Source organism: Alexandromys fortis, unplaced genomic scaffold (genome assembly GCF_014885135.2).
Source record: "Alexandromys fortis isolate MF-2015 unplaced genomic scaffold, M_Fortis_MF-2015_v1.1 scaffold_53, whole genome shotgun sequence".
Classification (NCBI taxonomy): Eukaryota; Metazoa; Chordata; class Mammalia; order Rodentia; family Cricetidae; genus Alexandromys; species Alexandromys fortis.
Window position 1 is genome coordinate 3,487,791 of NW_026067939.1, and position 18,492 is coordinate 3,506,282.

The 18,492-nt window shown below is 42.4% G+C and overlaps 1 protein-coding gene across 4 annotated transcripts in view; it reads left to right on the forward strand.

Moving 5' to 3' along the window:
• Lekr1 (leucine, glutamate and lysine rich 1) overlaps window positions 1-18,492 on the forward strand; it is a 118,647-nt gene that overhangs the window by 47,458 nt on the left and 52,697 nt on the right. For 3 of the 4 annotated variants that reach the window (XM_050147479.1, XM_050147482.1, XM_050147481.1), the window contains exons 6-7: window positions 191-376; window positions 1,135-1,279. In XM_050147479.1, coding sequence (XP_050003436.1) covers window positions 191-376; window positions 1,135-1,279 — 331 coding nt within the window. The remainder of the gene's footprint in view (window positions 1-190; window positions 377-1,134; window positions 1,280-18,492) is intronic. The other variant, XM_050147480.1, reaches the window with a different exon arrangement.

An 18,492-nucleotide genomic window follows, 5' to 3' on the forward strand; every position in this document is an offset into this window, starting at 1 on the left:
ACATTTAGCAATTCAGGCCATTTTCCCATTTTCAGAATTGCTAGAACGTTTAAATCTAACTTTGGCTAAGTGTCATGCTCTCAGAAAAGTCATCTTCTTCTCACATATTAATTTTCAAAAAGAAAATCAGTTTTGAGAGGATTGTGGTTTAATGTCTTCTGTGTATAAACTTTTTAAATTTTCTTTACAGAAATAGATATGTTAAATAAAAGTCTGACAGTTTCCCAGAGAAATAAGGTGTGCCTGGAAGAGGAAATGAAAAATCTCAAACTCTTGTCGGATGCAGCCATCTTGAAGTCTCAGGAGATGCAGGCGTCCAAACAGCACGAAGTAAGCTTGCAAGCCAGGTGCTATGATCTGCAGAAGGAAGCCCTAGGTAAAGAGAGTTCCTTCTCGGTGTTAGCGACTAGCCGTAACATGGAAATAACGACCTTTTCCCCTAAAATCAGAACAGTTTTGTGTTTATTAAGTTGTCTTGCAAATATGCCTACTAGTAACTGTCTTTGCTCCGAGTTTGCAGTTGTCCCTTGCAATCTTGCCATTTGAAGAGTCAGGATTAAAGGGTTCTGTGTGGGCCCTTTCAAGTACAAAGCAAGAGTTCAGCAGCACAAAGTGGAATTTCCTTTGCTGTCTCATTATTCCTAGGGGATGTTTGGCTTAGGATGCAAAAGGAACATGGGGCATATGTTGTTGTGTAAGAGGAGCCCAGATTTTATTTTCATTTTTAATGTTTTATTTCTAAAACTGTAACAGTTTGTGAAGAAAAGGGATAAGGTTTTCAAAACTCTTAATTGTACTAATTCTTTATCATTTTTGTTGTGTTAAAATGCATGACCCTAAATGTATCATTTCAAATATTTTTAATTATTCAGTTCAGGGGTTTTAAAGTATGTTTACATTTCTGCAGTACACCATGGAACTTTTCCACATTGCAAAACAGAAACTTTGTAGCCGGGGGATGCTCTACCCTCTCCACTTAAGTTCTAGGCAGCCCCTGTCTACTTTGTTCCTGTGAGTTTGACTTTTCTAACATTGTACAGTAAGTGAGATGATATGGTAGTGTGTGTGTGTGTGTGTGTATGTGTGTTTATCTGGAGGGTTTTACTGAGTACAGCGTCCTCTGTGTTGCCACAGTGTGGGAGTTCCTTTCAGTCCTGACCGGTACAGTAGACCTTTGCATTTGTGGGCTCTCCTGGTTCCTTGTTCCTTCATCTTCTGATGGACTGGACATTTGGGCCATTTCCACCTCTTCCCCATTGCACCTGAAGCTGTGGAGAAGGTAGGGCTACAGATACCTCCTTGAGGCCTTGCTCTAGGGCTCTGATAAATGCCCAGAGGCAGGACAGCTTTGTCATGTGAGCAATGCCCCTACGGTTTCTCTAATGAGAAATATCATTTAACATTCCTACCATAATGGCACCACGTTTTTGTCTTTAGCAACATTTAATTTTTTGGGTGGTCGTTTGGTATCTTCCATAGCTAATTGTTTTTCATGTCCTTTGCTAATTTTTAATATGTAGGTATTTTCGTTTTTTCATTGAATTATACAAGTGTCTTATAAGTGTACATATAAACTGCTTATCATATATGTGACTTTCCCATGACTTAGGTTGTCATCTCAAACCCATTTATTGTTTTCTTTGCTACAAAGACTTTTTCCAGCTGAACGAGGCCTCTTTCTGTGTTTTGCTTTTATTGAACATGAGTTTGATGTAATAGCTAAGAAATCACTGCAAATTCCAGTATTCCAAAGTTTTTTCTTTACTTTTCTTTTTAAACATGAATCTAGAATTTTGAACAGTTTTGGGAATAAGTCTAAGAAATACATATTTCTACCTGAAAGTATTGAAAATTGTTTATCAAGATAACCATAAAAGCAGTATTTTTCTTGGAATGCATGATGTGAAAACCACAAAGAATCAATAAAAGAAAAAAGTGGTATATAGAAAGACTGAGCCTCGAGGCAGTGTGTTATGGTGGGATGAGCTCATACTGATGGAGATCTAAAGAGGGGTGAGCGCTGGGACAGAAAGAGAGGGGCCATGCGTCCAGTAGATAGAGAGGGGTGAGCGCTGGGACAGAAAGAGGGGTGCCATGCGTCCAGTAGATAGAGGGGTGAGTGCTGGGACAGAAAGAGGGGGGCCATAGTCCAGTAGATAGAGGGGTGAGCGCTGGGACAGAAAGAGGGGGGCCATAGTCCAGTAGATAGAGGGGTGAGCGCTGGGACAGAAAGAGAGGGGCTATACGTTCAATAGCACTAATTTTCTGACTGAAATCAGAAAAAAATACAAAATCTAAAAATTGCAATTTTTATATGTGCATATGGGGGGCTCATTTGTGTTCCACAGTGCACATGTGGATGCAGAAGTCAGCTGACTGGACTTGGTTCTGTCCTTCTGCCCTGTGGGTGTTGGGGCTAAAACTCAAGCAGTCTGGCTTGAAAGCAGGTCCTTTACCCTCTGACCGTCTCGCCAGCCCAAAAGATTGTAATATATAACAGTGATCAATTGTTTTCCTTTTTATTTAATTATTTATGTTGGTTCCTATTTATTTAAAGCTGACTTACTAGTGGTTCTCTTGGTAGCAGTTTGTTTTGCTGGAGTCAGGCTGACCTGGAACTTATGCCCTCTTGCTTCAGCCCTGACTGCTGAGATTCTAGGTGTGTACAGAAGTCCCAGCTCCTCTTCCTCGTTTTGTTTGTTTTTAAGACAAGGTTGAATTCACTGTGTGGCCCTGACTGACCTGGAACTCAGATCTGCCTGCCTCTACTCCCTGAATGCTGGGTTTAAAATGAGTGTCCCCACTCCCAGCCTCCTTTAAATAATTTTAATGAGCAGTTTGAATAGTACAGGTTTAGTATATTTTTATATTATATTTATATATTCAGTTTTCCTAAAGTAATTTAAAATTTTTTTATGATATCACCATATCACAGGTTTGTATTATGGTATAACCAAATGGTGGATTTTTTTTATTGTTTCTGGTTAGTTTTGATTAAAACATTACACAGTATACACAGTTTTTTTTGGATCCTTTCATTTAATATATTTTTATGTCATATGAGACTCAATGATCCAGTTTCACTCTTGTCCCATTATATTAGCTTACGTAGTAATTAAGTCATTTTTACCACCTAACGTTAGATTCCATGTGCTAGTGTCCATCACTGCGTTCTCGTCTGTTGCACTAATTCATCTCATATGCCATTAATGTTAATTTTTGTAGAGTCCATTATTAACGAATTCTTACAAGTAGAGTTTTTCCTGTTGTTCTTACCTTTGGATATATTTGGCATGTCGTTATTTTTCCACTTAAATCTTTTGTGTGGGAGGCATGTACGTGGGTGGAGCTCAGAGGTCAAAGTTGGTGTTTTCCTCAATTGGTTATCTTCTTATTTTTTAATTTTTAATTCCTTTTAGAATTACTTATTTTAGTTTATATGTATGCGTGTTTTGCCTGTGTATATGTATGTACACCACTTTGATGCTTGGTGCCCTGCACAGTTGAAGGAGTTACAGATGATTGTAAAGCACTGTGCAGTTGCCAAGAACCGAATCCTGGTCCTCTGGAGGAGCAGCCACCTCTTTAGTCTCCACCCTCTTGTGATTTGAGCCTCGGTCTTTCACTAAACCTGATGCTCACCACTTGTCTCTTCTACCTGATCTTCAACACCCTGGCTTCCCCTGTTGATGCTTCCCGGCCCTGGGTTCCAGTTGAACTGCACTGCCATCCTGGCCCTGGGTTACAGTTGGACCGCATTGTTATCCCAGCCCTGTGTTGGGAGCTGTGAACCCCCAGATCCTGAATTTCTTGTAAACAACTTGTTTTCCTCTGCTCTGAGACAGCCTGCAGCCGCCCTGAGCACAAGACCCTCAGGAGTTCCTGATGGCAGGAAAGTGGTTTCTGGTGCGTTTGGCGCGTGGCTATCAGTTAAGGATCTCTATGTAAGCATCTCTGGTACAATAATAAAGGGGACATTCTTGGGGCATTCCTGTTCCAAGGATGACCCGTGTCTCTGTCTGTGAGTCTTTGTGTGTTTCAGTCTCCAGCCCCTTGCCTGGTTCACGAACTGTATGGTAGTGCAGAGAGCGCAGTCGGGCATGATGCGCTGCACCCCTGGGTCGCAGTTGGACCGCACTGCTGTTCCAGCTTTTAAATCTCAGTTCTGGGACTCTGAACCCGGGCCTTCATACTTGCAAGGCACACACTTCACTGACTGAGCCAACTCTTCAGCCCCGTCTCTTTAAACTTTAAGATAATGTTATTACCTATTGCAGAAGGCTCCAATGAATCCCTCGCCAAGTTTTCTTCCTCTAAAGTTTATAAGGTCTTCTACACAGAAAGTTATTACTCCACATAAACTAGGGCATCGTTTATTACATTATAATCCAGTAGGGATTCTAATTAGAATCGTATTTTATGTATAAAATTTTAGAGAATTGCTATTCTCATACTAATTCTCGCCATTTTTATCATCAGCTCAGGTTTTCTAGTTATGTGATTATGCTAACAGGTGCATATGCTCAGAGAGTCTTAGCAATTCTAATATTGTTCAAAAGTCCAAGCTCAGGGTGTCTACTTATGATCCCCTGACAATTAAGAAGTTGCATACTTCCAACAAACAAAGACATGTAGTGAGCATCCCATTATAAAGGAAAGGAGTGGGAGCACAGCAAGGAATGATGGGATCAGAGCACGGCTTAGACCAAAGCCAAATCCACATCCAGCATCTAGGGTACTTGGAGCATTATCTGGGCTGGAGTTGGTTTGGTCACTTCTAGTTCTATGGTCTGTAGCACACACAGCCTCTCTCTTGGGCTTGCTCCGCTCTGTACTCAAAGCCCCTTCCTTTGGCAGACTCTTCATGTTCCCGGCATCTCCAGACCCCTGGGGTCTCTGTCACATCTTAAGCTTCACTTTGTGTCACGTGACAGCCCTTTAGGGCCATCTTGCAGGGATGCTGACCCTGTCACATGTTGCCTGGACTTAGTGCCTTTCTGAAACTTGGAGCAAGCTCCATCTTCCGTAGCTTTCCATTTTCCACTCTTCTGAAATCATGTCTGTGCGGATGGCACTGCTAAGCCGTGCTGGCCCCTCAGACTGCAGTCTTGGCCCCTCTGCACATCTGTGGTGGCCTTTACCCTTCTGGGATAGTCACTTTTAGTTTTCAATTTGACACAATCTAAAATCATCTAAGAGGGTCTCGATGAAGGATTACTCTAGATCGGGTTGACCCGTGGGCACGCCTGTGAGCGATTCTCTTGACTACATTACCTGAAATGGGGAGATCTGTCCCCGGTCGGGGGTGCCATTTATTTGTCAGGGGTCCTGGGTTGGATAAGAGCGGGGAACATAAGTTGAGCCCTAGCATGAATTCAGTGATTGTTGCTCTCTGCTCTGGACTGTGCTCTAGCCTCTCACCCTTTCTCCTTTAAGTTGCATTTCATGGGATTTTGTCAAAGCAAAGGAAGCAGCTAAAACAGCCTTACTGGCTGAACGTGGAGAAAGACTATCAGTTTAAGCAGGTATCTTAGTTCAGTCCCTTTCCTTTCAAATGAATGTCCCTGTTACATGTTGACATCCTTGGTGGGCAGGGTCTTTCACTTGAAGCACTGGCCTACTGTTCCAGTACCGAGTTCTCTTAAACAATTACATCTGCCTTGTCTGCACATCTGCCTTACTGGAGAGCTAAGAGCAGGGAACCGTTGCCATGGCACAGCCTGGATATGTTGTGTCACACTATTCTTTGGGAGTAGTGAATAAGCCCTACTGATCCTGAATAGGGAATATTCTGATGGCAGACCTGTGTAAGACTCCAACTTGGTGAACCAGTTATGTTATTGGACCCAGATACTGGAGTGTGGACGAGGAGAGGTTAGAGCACGGACAACTCGAAAAAGCAGCTGTATCAACAACAGTCCATCCTGGCAGAGGTTATGACTCACACAGCTGGAACTCTGGAACTCCCTACATGACTTGCAGGTGGCTCAGCAGGCCAAAGACCCTCCTCTCCCCAGCTTCCAGCTTCCCAACATCAACCTCAGGCATTTGCATGTTCACAAACATGCATGCACACCTATACATGAGCATCTACACAGTGCAACATGTTTGCACACTATACATGCATTAAAAAGGAAAAATAAGAAAAATATATCTTAGTATGTCTTACTCCAAAAAGCTGAGTCTCATAACTTAGAAAGAGAAGGAGTCTCATCTCACAGGGCACAGGCCAGAAATTTTGTAGGCAAATTCCACCTAATTCTTTCAAAGAATAGAAGATCCTAACTTTGCAAAACCTTTTTTTTCCTCCTATGCTAGAGACGAAGTATCCACATGCTTAGTCAGCAAGTGTTCTAGCACTGAGCTAAGTCTCCAACCTACAGAATATTTTTAAAAACAAACAAGAACGGAATGCATTTCTCAGTCTATTCTACAAGGCTAAAATAACTGTTCTCCAAACCAGACAAAAGGGATTAGAAGAAAGGAATGCAGTAAGCTTCTTTAGATTATGAATATTGATGTAACAATTTTCATAAAATGTGAGTAAATCAAAGCAGCATTCTTTTTTGCTACGCATACAATCGATTCTTCTAAGTGCCTTTGAAATATAGAATGCAGTCTTCCCAGATTTCTTTAAGCTAATGATGTCGAGGCCATCATTTTTTTTGTCCCTAGCCGCCCCTTCCAGCTGCTTGCGCTCCCCAAGCCACAGATCCTGATAGTTCCTGACGTCTACTGAGCGCTAGCTATTGGCCCATCATGCGCCAAGCATCATCTGTTGCTTCATTCCATTTGCAAATAGCTCCAGGGGCTAATTACCATTATTATGCTTGTTACTAGTGAAGAAACTCAACATTCGTCAAGTTAAATCATTTGTATTAAGTTACAGAGCTAGGAAGTAACAACGCTAGGGCCTGTCTTAACCGAGACAGAGGCCAGATTCAGGGAATTAAATGTGGCATTTCATTTGATAGTTGGCCCATAACTGAAGCCATATGTATGGTGCTGAATGCTCTTCCCAATGGAAATTGCCATTTTAGAGACTGGGCATTATATTTTTTTTTTTGAGGACTTTGGAGGGACTAGAAGTGGATACCATGTATAAGAAAAGGCACCTCTGTTTCTTACTGGGTTTCCGTACAGAAAAGGGAACAGATCTTGCTTGTTTCCTTCTAACTACTCAACTGTGACCAGACGTTGGAGATTTTAGCAAGCAGATTTCAGAATATTGTTTTCACAGCTTCTTAACAGCGCATAGCTGCCGTAAAGGAAGGGCGCTCAGTCTGGATGTGAAACTTTCAGGTATGTTACGAAAGGCCTGGGAGGAAGCTAGGAAACATTTTAAGCTACTGTTTTGTTAGTGACTTATTATAGGAATGGACATGTCATTTCTGAACTGAGTGTATGAAGCTGTATTGAAATGAGTTTTTATATTTGGGGCCTGAGATACTTCACTCCACTGTACAGAGTTTTGATTTTATGAACTAGAAAAGCAGGCCCATGGTGGCAAATCCATCATAAGAGCTGCTCTGACATTCCTTCCAACAGCAAAATTCCTCTCTCCTACAACAGATCACCTCCCTGACCTTGAACTGCTGCAGTGGATGGTGGCCAGGGTGTAGATTCCTGTACACTAGGGGAAGCATATTAAAAACATATAAGAATAGGTAGCACAGGATAATTTTAGGGAGTACATCACACCAGGAGCTAGGAATGTTGAACATATATCTCGTTGTGAGATTCTTTAATGTATGGATGATCAATCCTCTTAGAGGCTGTGGGGTTTAGGCCTTAGTCACAACATTTCTTCTCTCAAACTAAGATACCATCAAAGTTGAATGTTATAAATAAGACCGAAGAGAAACAAAGCAGTTAATGGACCAGTTTTCCATGGGATAACACAGCCCTAAAGTGTAGCAGGCAGTTGGCATGGTAAAGCATGTTCATTTGTTCTGCAAATTGATACTGCTCCCAAGAGTCCTCTGTGTCTGTCTGAACCAAAAATGTGTGTGTGTGTGTGTGTGTGTGTGTGTGTGTGTGTGTGTGTGTACAGGAAACTAAGAACAGTGTTTGCCTGCTGGAGCCTGATGGGAACTAGGTGAGCAGTAACCGGGGGAAGCCTTTTAAAACTAGGGTTTTTTTCTCCACAGCAAGTTGAGGTTTGCGGGAAAAAGAAACACAAGAACACAGAGGTCTTCTACTACCATCGCCCCTCAGTTTCCCTACTTGAACTTCCCCTATTGTTGCGGCGCCTTTGCTATAACTGAGGAAGTCACCTCAGGTCCACGCTTCCATGACCGTCCCTCCATGCTGTCTTCATTCCCGGATTTTCTCCAGGGTGCACACTGCATTCATGGTCATGGCTGCTTAAGCTCCTCTTGATTCGAAAGTTTCTCAAACATTTTTGTTGCTGCTGTTTCTGACTTCCTCTGACGTTTGAAGGATCCTAGTCAGGCGTGTGTAGGATGCCCCTCTATTTCTGATGTTTCTCCTACAGTTACCCTGGAGTACCGGGAGAAAGAAGAGCCCAGGGGTAGAGTACTGTTTTCATTAAGTCTTGTCAAAACCAAACCCTGCCAGCACAGTCTAATTCACAACTATTGATGTCACTTGACCTTGGTCACCTGGCTGCTGCAGGACTTGTCTGGCTTCCCCATGGGAAAGTTACTTCTCTCCCCTTCCCATCCTGTCCTCTTTGAAAGGAGCTTTCTGCATTCAGCTCAGATTTGAGGGGAACTTCAACCCCCCTCCTTTCGGGAAGATATCTGTATAACATATTTGGAATTTTCCTGCATTGGGAGCGTAACCTCTTCTTGAGTATTGACTCATCCATATTTAGATTTAGGTTATAACCCAACAGTTTTCCCCCAAATTATATAGCTTTATCTTATTGAAGTTTTTTCAGTTGATTCTTATGTCTCTGACCCATCCATCCATCAGTCAGGGGTGTTGTAAAGACAGCTCTTGTTGTCCACTTCCATGCTTCAGCCCTAGAATCGGCCGCTTCTCCAACGAGTGTGGATTCCTCTCATTGATTCCTCCTATTGCAAGATGATGTTCCAAATCAGGATGTCAGTGCATTTGTTAGCATGGGATCATTTGTGTTGTGTGCTCTTGGGTGACAGAGCAAAGACATAAGCATGCCTGTGCTAATGCGTAGGCACACTTGTCTGTATTTAGCCTAATGGGGGTTCTTATTAATGTTGCTTACTAAGGCTGCATGAATTATCCTACCCTTTTCAATGGGCGAATCCTTCTATTTTTCATATTTTAAAAACTATTTCAAATTGCTTAATTTTTATAAAATTAAAAATAAAATAGCAGGCTATTTTCCCTTAGACTTAGGACAATTAGGACAGATTTGCTGAAAAACAGATTGTGTACTTAAAAACAATTCTCAAAGTGAGATTTTTTTTCTCTAAATAAAAGCCTATTTTCAAATTTTGTTCTTTGAATTTGACTTAGAAAACAAGCAATTTCTTGGAATATTTTGATTTTCTAGAAGAATACTAAACCTGCTGAGAACGTGGTATCTAATGTTCCCAGAGAGTTAAAAGTCAAGAGAACCTTTTTCCGGAATGAAAGAACTGCTGGTGAACATGGGGTTTGCAGGTAAAACTTCAGGAAGAAAAGGAAGCCATTTTCCTTCTGGGGACCCCTCTGTCACTCCTTCAGCTGTCTCTAAGTCTTCAGTGTAGGCTCCAGCAGTACCCGTTCTCTTGTGTGGTCCTCACATTGTCACTCCGTGCACTTCCTTGGACGAGTTTCTGATCTATTAGACAGAATGGTCTGCAAGTGAGATTCCACCCTAGGTCTTTGTCAAGCCAAAGCCTATGCACCCGTTAATCACTGCACTTGGAAACTCCCAACTCCTTTTCCTTAATTAAAGACAAAAATGAGTTTTTCTCCTTTACAAAAATAGGCCATCGGCCTAGCAAGTCTTCGAAGGCTTTCCCCTAGGCAGTGCTGTCCAGTCTCCTGATCACAGGAATATCTGGTACTGTACTGCTGATGTGTGTGGTGGTATGGAGGGTTGGGTATGTAAAGGGATTTGTCTTAAAAAAGGTACAGTCTTATATGTAAGTCCTATATCGGAGTTACAGTGCCCCAGTTGGTTCTTATGACTGGGACAGTTTGGTGTTAGCTTTAAAAAACTAATTAAGAATGCAAGAAAAAGGTTATCAAGCAACAAAGGAAGTTAGTGAAGGACTAATTTTAGGTGTTCAGAATCTCTGAGAACGTTGAAGAACTGGGCTTAGAAAGTAGCCAGGAAGAGCCAGGTGTGGTGATGCACGCCTTTAATCCCAGCACTTGGGAGGCAGAGGCAGGCAGATCTCTAGTTGGAGACTAGCCTGGTCTAAAGAGAGAGTTCCGGACAGCTGGGACTGCACAGAGAAGCCCTATCTAAAAAAACCAAAAAAGGATAAGAGATGAAGGAAGGAAGGAAGGGAGGGAGGGAGGGAGGGAGGGAGGGAGGGAGGGAGGGAGGAAGGAAGGAAGGAAGGAAGGGAGTCAGATAGCCCCCAGTCACCATGCAGCTGCTGTGTCCCAAAGCAGTGGAGCCCTCCAACCCGCCTCCTCCTCTGGTCCCCAGGCACTGGACTCTGGAGGGAATTCCCTGCTGTTTCAGTGGTCTGATACCAGTGTTAACATATCAGACCTTGGGAAGAAGTCAGCCTGGAATGAGGAGCTGTGTTTGGCCACCCACGCCTAGTATGTGTTTACCTTATACGTGTTGCTGCTGTAAATGGCTGTGTGTTGCAGGTTAGGCAGATCAGCAAATCCAGAAGTGGAGTTGGAGCAAAATTCTGTCATCAGTGATTTATGGGTGACAAAGCAAGTAAGTGACACGTGTGAAAAGCAAGTTCAAAGAACACACCAAACAAGAAAGTTGCTCATGGAACATACTGGCTGTGGGGGCAAAGCAGTAATTTAAAGACTGTGATAAAAATAGAGTATTTCTGAGTTCAGAAAACTGCCCCAAACCTAAAAGCAGCAGGCTGAAAATAGCACTCATGTCAAATATGATGTGCAAAGGATTGAAAAGTGACACATGAAGGTTTAATTCAATTCTGGAAGGAACACTAAGCACCTTAGCTAGGAGCTGATTGAACACTGAAACAAATCCAAAGGGTCAACTGTTTGCAATTAAACTCTATTGATGTGGAATGTCCTTCTGTATGCTGTGAGTATGTATTCCTCCCATTGGCTAATAAAGAAACTTGGTCTATAGAAAGAACAGAATTAGGTGAGAAAGCTAACCTGAATATTGGGGGAAAGAAAGGCAGGGTCAAGAGAGATGCCAGCAAGCTGCCCGGGATGCCAGAACACCTAAGGTAATGCTACAGTCACGTGGTGATACATAGATTATTAGAAACAGGTTAATTTACAAGTGAGAGCTAGCTAGTAATAGCCTAAGCCATTGTCAAGAAATTCTATGAATATTAACCCCTGAGTGATTGATTATTTTATAAGTGATTGTGGGGAACTGGCAAATGAGAGACAAACTGGTCTAGTGAGCCCAGGCAAGACAGAGAAAAGCCTCCGGCTACACTGTATATTTTAACTTAGCTCACAAATTTGACATTAAAGTTTTATTTGTTCATATAAATTGTTACTGCTGTTTGTGATGGAAGTACTCTAGAGAATGTGTGCGTGGGGACCAGTTCAGGATGGAAAGACTTATCCATGTGGACTAATCACACACAGCAGGAATAGCCAGTCAGTCTTTCTCTGTCCCTCCAGTCAGCTCCCAAATAATAGCATGGAGACTTACTAATTATGATCTTCCTAAAGCTTAGGCTTGATTCTCACTGGCTCTTATAACGTAAATTAACCCATTTATATTAATCTGTGATCTACTGTATGGCATTGTCTCTTCCATCTTGTTTCTCCTGCTTCCTCTCCATGTTTCCTGGTGTCTCCCATGTGACGAGATTCCACTTCCACTTCCTTTCTCTCTCCAGAAGTCCTGCCTATACCTCCTGCTTAATTGTTGGGTGTTCAACTTTTTATTACCCTGACCACGGCAATACACCTTCACAGAGTGTGAAAATATCCCACAACATTTTCCTCTTTTTGTCTAAATAAAAAGGAAATATTTTAACTCTAACATAATAATACTATATATCATACTCAGACTGGGGGCACCCCTACATTTCTTTGGTGAAAACATTTAAAATAGGTAAACAGGGTAGACAGATTTATTAGTGTTACACTCAACTATAATACAAATATTATTTCCTGTGTATCTATCATAGAGCTACTACTTTATTTTTAATTAATGACAACCATACTCATTACCATGTTGGGATCTCAGGATAGAAATTATGAAAACACTTAGGAAAATGTTCATAGGTGTTTCTCTTCCTTTATTCATAGATACCCTTTTGATGAAAATGTAGAGTCACCCTGACAATTTCTTTCAAATTATTTTGCAAAAGAGATGACAGTAGTTTGGGATGTTTAAAATTATTTATTTGTGTGTGGGTTAGTTGCCTACATGTATGTCTGTGCACCATGCCCTGAGAGGCCAGCAGAGGTTGTTCTCCTGGGACTGATAGTTGTTGAGTCATCTTGTGAGTGCTGGGAACTGAACCCAGGTCTTCTGGAAGAGCAGCTAATACTGTTAACTGCAGAACCCAGATAAACCCAGATGAACCATTTCTATCAAGCCCCTTTGTAGAGCTGTGTGCATGTGTGCACATACAATGCACACATGGAAGCCAGGGGACAACATTATGCAGTTCATGCTTTCTTTCTTCCTTTATGCAAGTTCTGCAGAGAGAACTTAGCCAAGCAAAAGTTTTTTCCCCCTCGACCCATCAGCCAATACCAGTTTGCATTTTAAAAGTCTTACACGTGCCCCTGTACTGGGTTTGGTTCCTAGATGATTGCATTATTGGGAGATGATGGACCCTTAAATGGTGGACCTGTCTGAAAGAAACGAGGCCATTGCTGTCTTTTGCTTTGTTTCCTGACTACCCTAAGCTAAAAAGGCCCTTGACATGTGCTCTTAATTACCAATTTTTGGAGGTCTCTTAGTTGGGATTTCTATTGCTAGGAAGAGACACCATGAACATGGCAACTCTTACCAAGGAAAACACTCATTGGGGTTGGCTTACAGTTTCAGAGGTTTAGTTTATTATGGTCACGGCAGGAAACATGGTGGCTTGCAGGCAGACGTGGTCCTGGAGGTGTACTGAGAGCTCTACATCCATAGATGTAGATGCTATGGATCTACATCCATAGATGTTGATCCATAGACAGCAGGAGACTGTGTGCCACACTGAGCATAGTGGGACATGGCAGCATGCAGGCAGACATGGCGCTGGAGAGGTAACTGAGAGTTCTACATCTTATAGGCAACAACCAAGCCATGCCACCTGATAATGCCATTCCCTTTGGGACTCATTTCCTTTCAAACCAGCAACCACAGGAGTCTACAGGGTCAGTTCCAGCTCAGTTTCTCTAAGTCCTGTGTCCAAAATGTCTAATATCTTCAGTAATAAGGTTTTACCTTCAAGTTCTGGGAGGCAATCAAACACCATAGCAATAGCTTATATCTTCTGTGAAAGTCTCTTGGACTCTCCTTTCCAATGACCTTTTAGGCATTCTCCTGTGTCTGGGACAAGGATATTTTTGTTAAATGACAGTCGGTGGCTCTTGAGGAGAACTGTGAAGTAACTCCGTATAAACTGTGTGTATATGCGTATGTGTGCATATGCGTATGTATTACATATATATGTATTACAAAATAATGTTTACCTATGGCTTTTTCAAGCATCCTTAGTGGTGTTTATCTGTTTCCTAACTCCCCTGTATTACCCTCCTTTAGCCCCCACTTCCCCATCTCTCTTACATTCAGAATTCACTTTGACTATGGACTTTCCTCTGCTGTGTCTTCTACCTCACCCTGCGGTCCCATGCTGCCCACCAGTGTGATTATGAGCATCGCAGGCCACGTGTCAGATGATGGCCCTGCTCCCACTCACCATGCAGGTGACTCTGACCTACCGTCTGTCATTGGTGAGGATGTTGGTTAGGCTCCAACGTGGTCAGCTGCTTCAAATTTTGTTGCTGTTTCTTTGTTTCCAAGGTTATACATCACAGTTGTGTTCACTTTTGTCTTTTAAAATGCCATTGAACATTTTCAACTTCAGTTCAAGTGTATAGTGTCTATGATCCTTACTTTTCTGCATAAAATCTTTTAACTGTATCTTCCCATAATTTTCTTTCACTTACCTTTTGAACCATGCATGCCCAGTATTTAAATGCATGTGTTAATTCTGCTCTGTATAGTTGTGAGGCTGATAATGGACGACCAATGGCTGCCTAATCTCTATGCTAAAGTTTAGGCTTTGTTTTTCAGGAAAAAAAAAAAAAAGCATGTAAAATTTAAAGACTAAATCCTTAGTCCCCTTTTAAAAAGATTTATTTATATGAGTTTTGTAATTTTATGCTTAGCACACACTAATATTACTTCCAAAATGCTCAATTTATCTCAATTGATTATAGTCCTCTCAGAGGTCGTTATGACCTCCAGATCGGTCCACTTAGCTGATTTTCCTCCACCTGGTAGAATAAACTGTTCTTTGCTTTCTGTCGGCAGCCACAGATGCTGGAAGGCACAGTTCAGAGAAATCACTTCAGCACTGTTGCTTCTCTCTGAATCTATTTAACCAACTTTCAAATGTAGCCCAAGGGGAAAACTTTGAAACTTTTTTCTTGTACTAAGCCGTTTGGTATAATAAACAACACAGACATTTTCATGATGTTATTTTGCATAAAATATTTGAACATCCTAATTACGTGTTTTAAAAATAGCATTACTGAGGTATAATTTACATATTTTCTGATTTGCCCATTTTAAGTGTGCAGTTTATTGATTTTAAGCGATGCACAGAATTATGTGACCATTGCCATGAATTCATTTTAGACCAATGGTCGTCACCCTTCCTACTGCTGCAACCCTTTAATACAGTTCCTCATGTTGTGGTGACCCCCAATCCAAATTATTGTCATTGCTACTTCATAACTGTAATTTGCTACTTTATGAATTGTACTGTAAGTATCTGTGTTTTATGGTAGTCTTAGGCAACCTCTATGGAAGGGTGAGTAGACTTCAAAGGGGTCATGATCCAGAGGTTGAGAACTGTTGTTTTAGAGTATTTCTGTCTTTTTCAAAATGAAGCTTTGAGGGTCTGGAGAGATGGGACAGTGGTCAAGAGCACAGATTACTCTTGCAGAGGACATAGAGGACCTGGGTTCGATTCCCAGCACGCACATGGCAGCTCACAACCATTGGTAACTCCAGTCCCAGGAAATTTGATGCCTTCTTCTGACCTCCATGGGTCAGACCACAAGCATTTGTGGTGCACATGCAAAATTCGGGCAAAATATTCATGCACATAAAGTAATAAAATAAATACATCTAAAAACCTTTTTAAGATAAAGAAACTTTGGCAGGGAGAGAGGGGGCATCGAGATGCCTCAGAAGATAAAAATGCTTGCCATGAAGCCTATGGAAGAGGGTTTGATTCTGGAACTCTGTAAGGTGGAATAAGAAAGCCAAATATACAAAATGTCCTCTTACCCCCACACATATGTTGTGGCACACACAGTACCTGTCCAGCGTGCCCCCCACCCCACGAGACCAATAGGCTCTCCTTTTGTGTCCCTGCTCCCTCCACACGAATCACAATTGTGTGCCTATTCTGGACATTTCTTAAAATAGAACCATGCAGTGTGTGGTCTTCTTGTGTGCTGGCACAGTGTCTGTGTGTTTCATCACATGGAAATATGTATAAATACCGTGTTCCTTCATTCTCTGGTAAAGGGGGAAAGGCAGAGTGGTGTAGTTCAGTGGGGGAAAGAAAAAATGAAACCACTGGTCAGCATCTGCTTCCAGGGCCTGTGTGTTTCTGCTGCTGGCCCATTGTCCAAGCCACTCTTGTATTTATTTTGACTTGATTATACATCTGTAATGGGAATCTGGTAGATCTCATCACCCATCGGAGAGCACGAGGAGAAGAAAGGAGATACCGTGTTGTGCTGCCATGGGCGCTGCTGAGAATAAGCAACTTTGAAGGAGCCGTTTCCACTGGGACAGCAAACCGGGTGGACAGACGTAGAGCTAGGGGTTAAAATTTCCTTAGATCTCATTCTAGTCACAAAAGCTATCAGGCCTGATTTCTCTTATTCACAAGGTCCCACTGTCTTCACTGATTTATCCTCTGGTCAACCTAGGTCAGCTGAGCAGTTGTCTGTCTGCACTCCCATGACTGAAGCAGGGAGTGGCCGTGACTCCATGGGAGTCACCGCACCTGCTGTGTGGAAGAAGGAAGAAGGCTTTGGACAGAGCTGGACTGTCACCTTACCTGCCATTTTCAGAGCGAGTGTGTCGCGGTAACTTAGCCAGCCTTTCTGATTCCTTTGAACACCTGGGTTCCAATTACAGGAAGCTTTATTCCAGATGGGAGAGAAAGTGGGGGTTTCCCCCTCCTTTGATTACTGGTAGATAAGCCCTTCCCCAGCGAGCCACAACCCCACATCCCCAGGCCTCTGAAAAGCCCTGGTTTTTATACCAGAAAACTAAGGAAACTACAGTCACTCCGTTATCGGCAATTCAGCATTCCTTATGAGAGTAGCTTCATACTGGAATACTATAGATTGCTTGCTTCCGTGTCCCAAAGTAGGAACCCACCTGTACACACATGCACAGTCTTCCCTGCTCTCTAGACAAGCTACAAGCCAGACAACTAGACCTCTTGAGAATTCCTCTTCTGCACGAGGCCACCGCTGAAATGTGAAGTATATGGAGGGGTTTCTGGCACTGAAGTCTTAGCAGGTTATGCTTGTTTCTTTGCCTTTGTATTGGCTCCCTACCCTGGGCATTCATTTGAAGGTGAGCTTTGTTCTGCACGTTTTTCCATTGTGTGAATATCTGGATCTTGAGGGATTTTCTCCGAGGATCATCGGCACTCCTTGGGATAGATGTGCCTCCTTCCTTACTCAGTTTTCTCCCTTGAAGTAGTTCAGTTCTGGTCTATTCTTTAGACTGTTCTCCCTTCCTTTGGTGTCTTATAACTCTCTCCCCATTGTTCATCTCCAGCACAGCTCCCCCCTTCTGGGTCCAGAGCATTGGCTACATCATGTCCCTGTTTCTCTCCCACTAGCTAATTGCTACTACTGTTGTTTTGGTTTTATTTTCTGTGTCTTAAAATTCCCTGACAAGAGCATCTTACGAAAGGCAGGGTTTAATTCACAGGTCCAGGTTACAGCCCCTTGTACAGGGAGGGCACATCAGGAGCTTGGGAGAACTGGTAAGATTCTGTCACAGTGAAGAGGAAAGAGGAATGAATTAAACGTGCATGGCTATGCCAGCTCTTTTCTCTACTCTCACACCCTCAAGACACCGCCATCCCTGCCTAGAAAGGGAAACCCACAGCGGGCAAGGCTGCCCCAAAACACTGACAGGTTATGGGGTGAATCAGAAGGTGGTTTAGTGTTAAGGCACTTTAATATGATTGTTTTGCTTCCTATTACCAAAATGAGCCATGCTCACTGTTAATGAAGAAATTACTCATTCAGATGCAATTCTGAGCATTTCATGTGTCTCCTTCTGACATACATATATGTATTATATAAGTATACATAATAGTTTTATAATAACCATAATTTTCTCTGTTATGCAATCTTACATGTAAAAAATTCATAAAATTTAGTATTCTTTTTATTTTTATTTCTATTTTTATAGATTCTTTTATACGTGCATGAGTGTTTTATCTGCTTGTATGTCTGCACCTTGTGCATGCCTGATGCCCTTGAAGGTCAGAAAAGGGCATTGGATTCCCCTGGAACTGGAGTTACAGGTGGTTGTGAGCTGGGAACTGAACTTGAGTCTTCCACAAGGGCATCAAGTGCCCACAGCTGCTGAGCCCCTCTCCAGTTCTCCCTGGCCCTTTGAGAGACAGAGTCTTAGCTATGCAGCCCTAGTTGTCCTGAAACTCCCTGTATAGACCAAGCTGGCCTCAAACTCTGCCTGCCTCTGCCTCCCAAGTGCTGCTCCACCACACCCAGGCCCTATTCTCTTCTCTAGATTAATCATAATTTCCTTCCTCTCGGGGTCCCGCCCAAGTTGGGGTGATGATGAAGAAAGAAATAGACAAGAGATAGCAAAGTCGGGAGGGCATCCAATGAATGCTGTGATCCACCCTAAATTTATTACTCAAAGTTTTCATACACCCCAATCCAAAAGCAGGGGTGGGGGGGGCAAAAGACTTCTTCACCATGAAACAAAGAAGAAGCGAAGTAATTTCCTCCTCACAACTCAAACCATAGCTCAAGTGTCCTGTCTAACATTGAAAAAGCAAGAAGAGGTCTTTGTCCTTTAGTCAAGGTGGAACGGGTTCGCTTCTATGGCCTCTACACCTCACTCTTACCCGTTACTAGATAGTTATCTGCCGTTTCTCTATCAAAATCATGTTAACC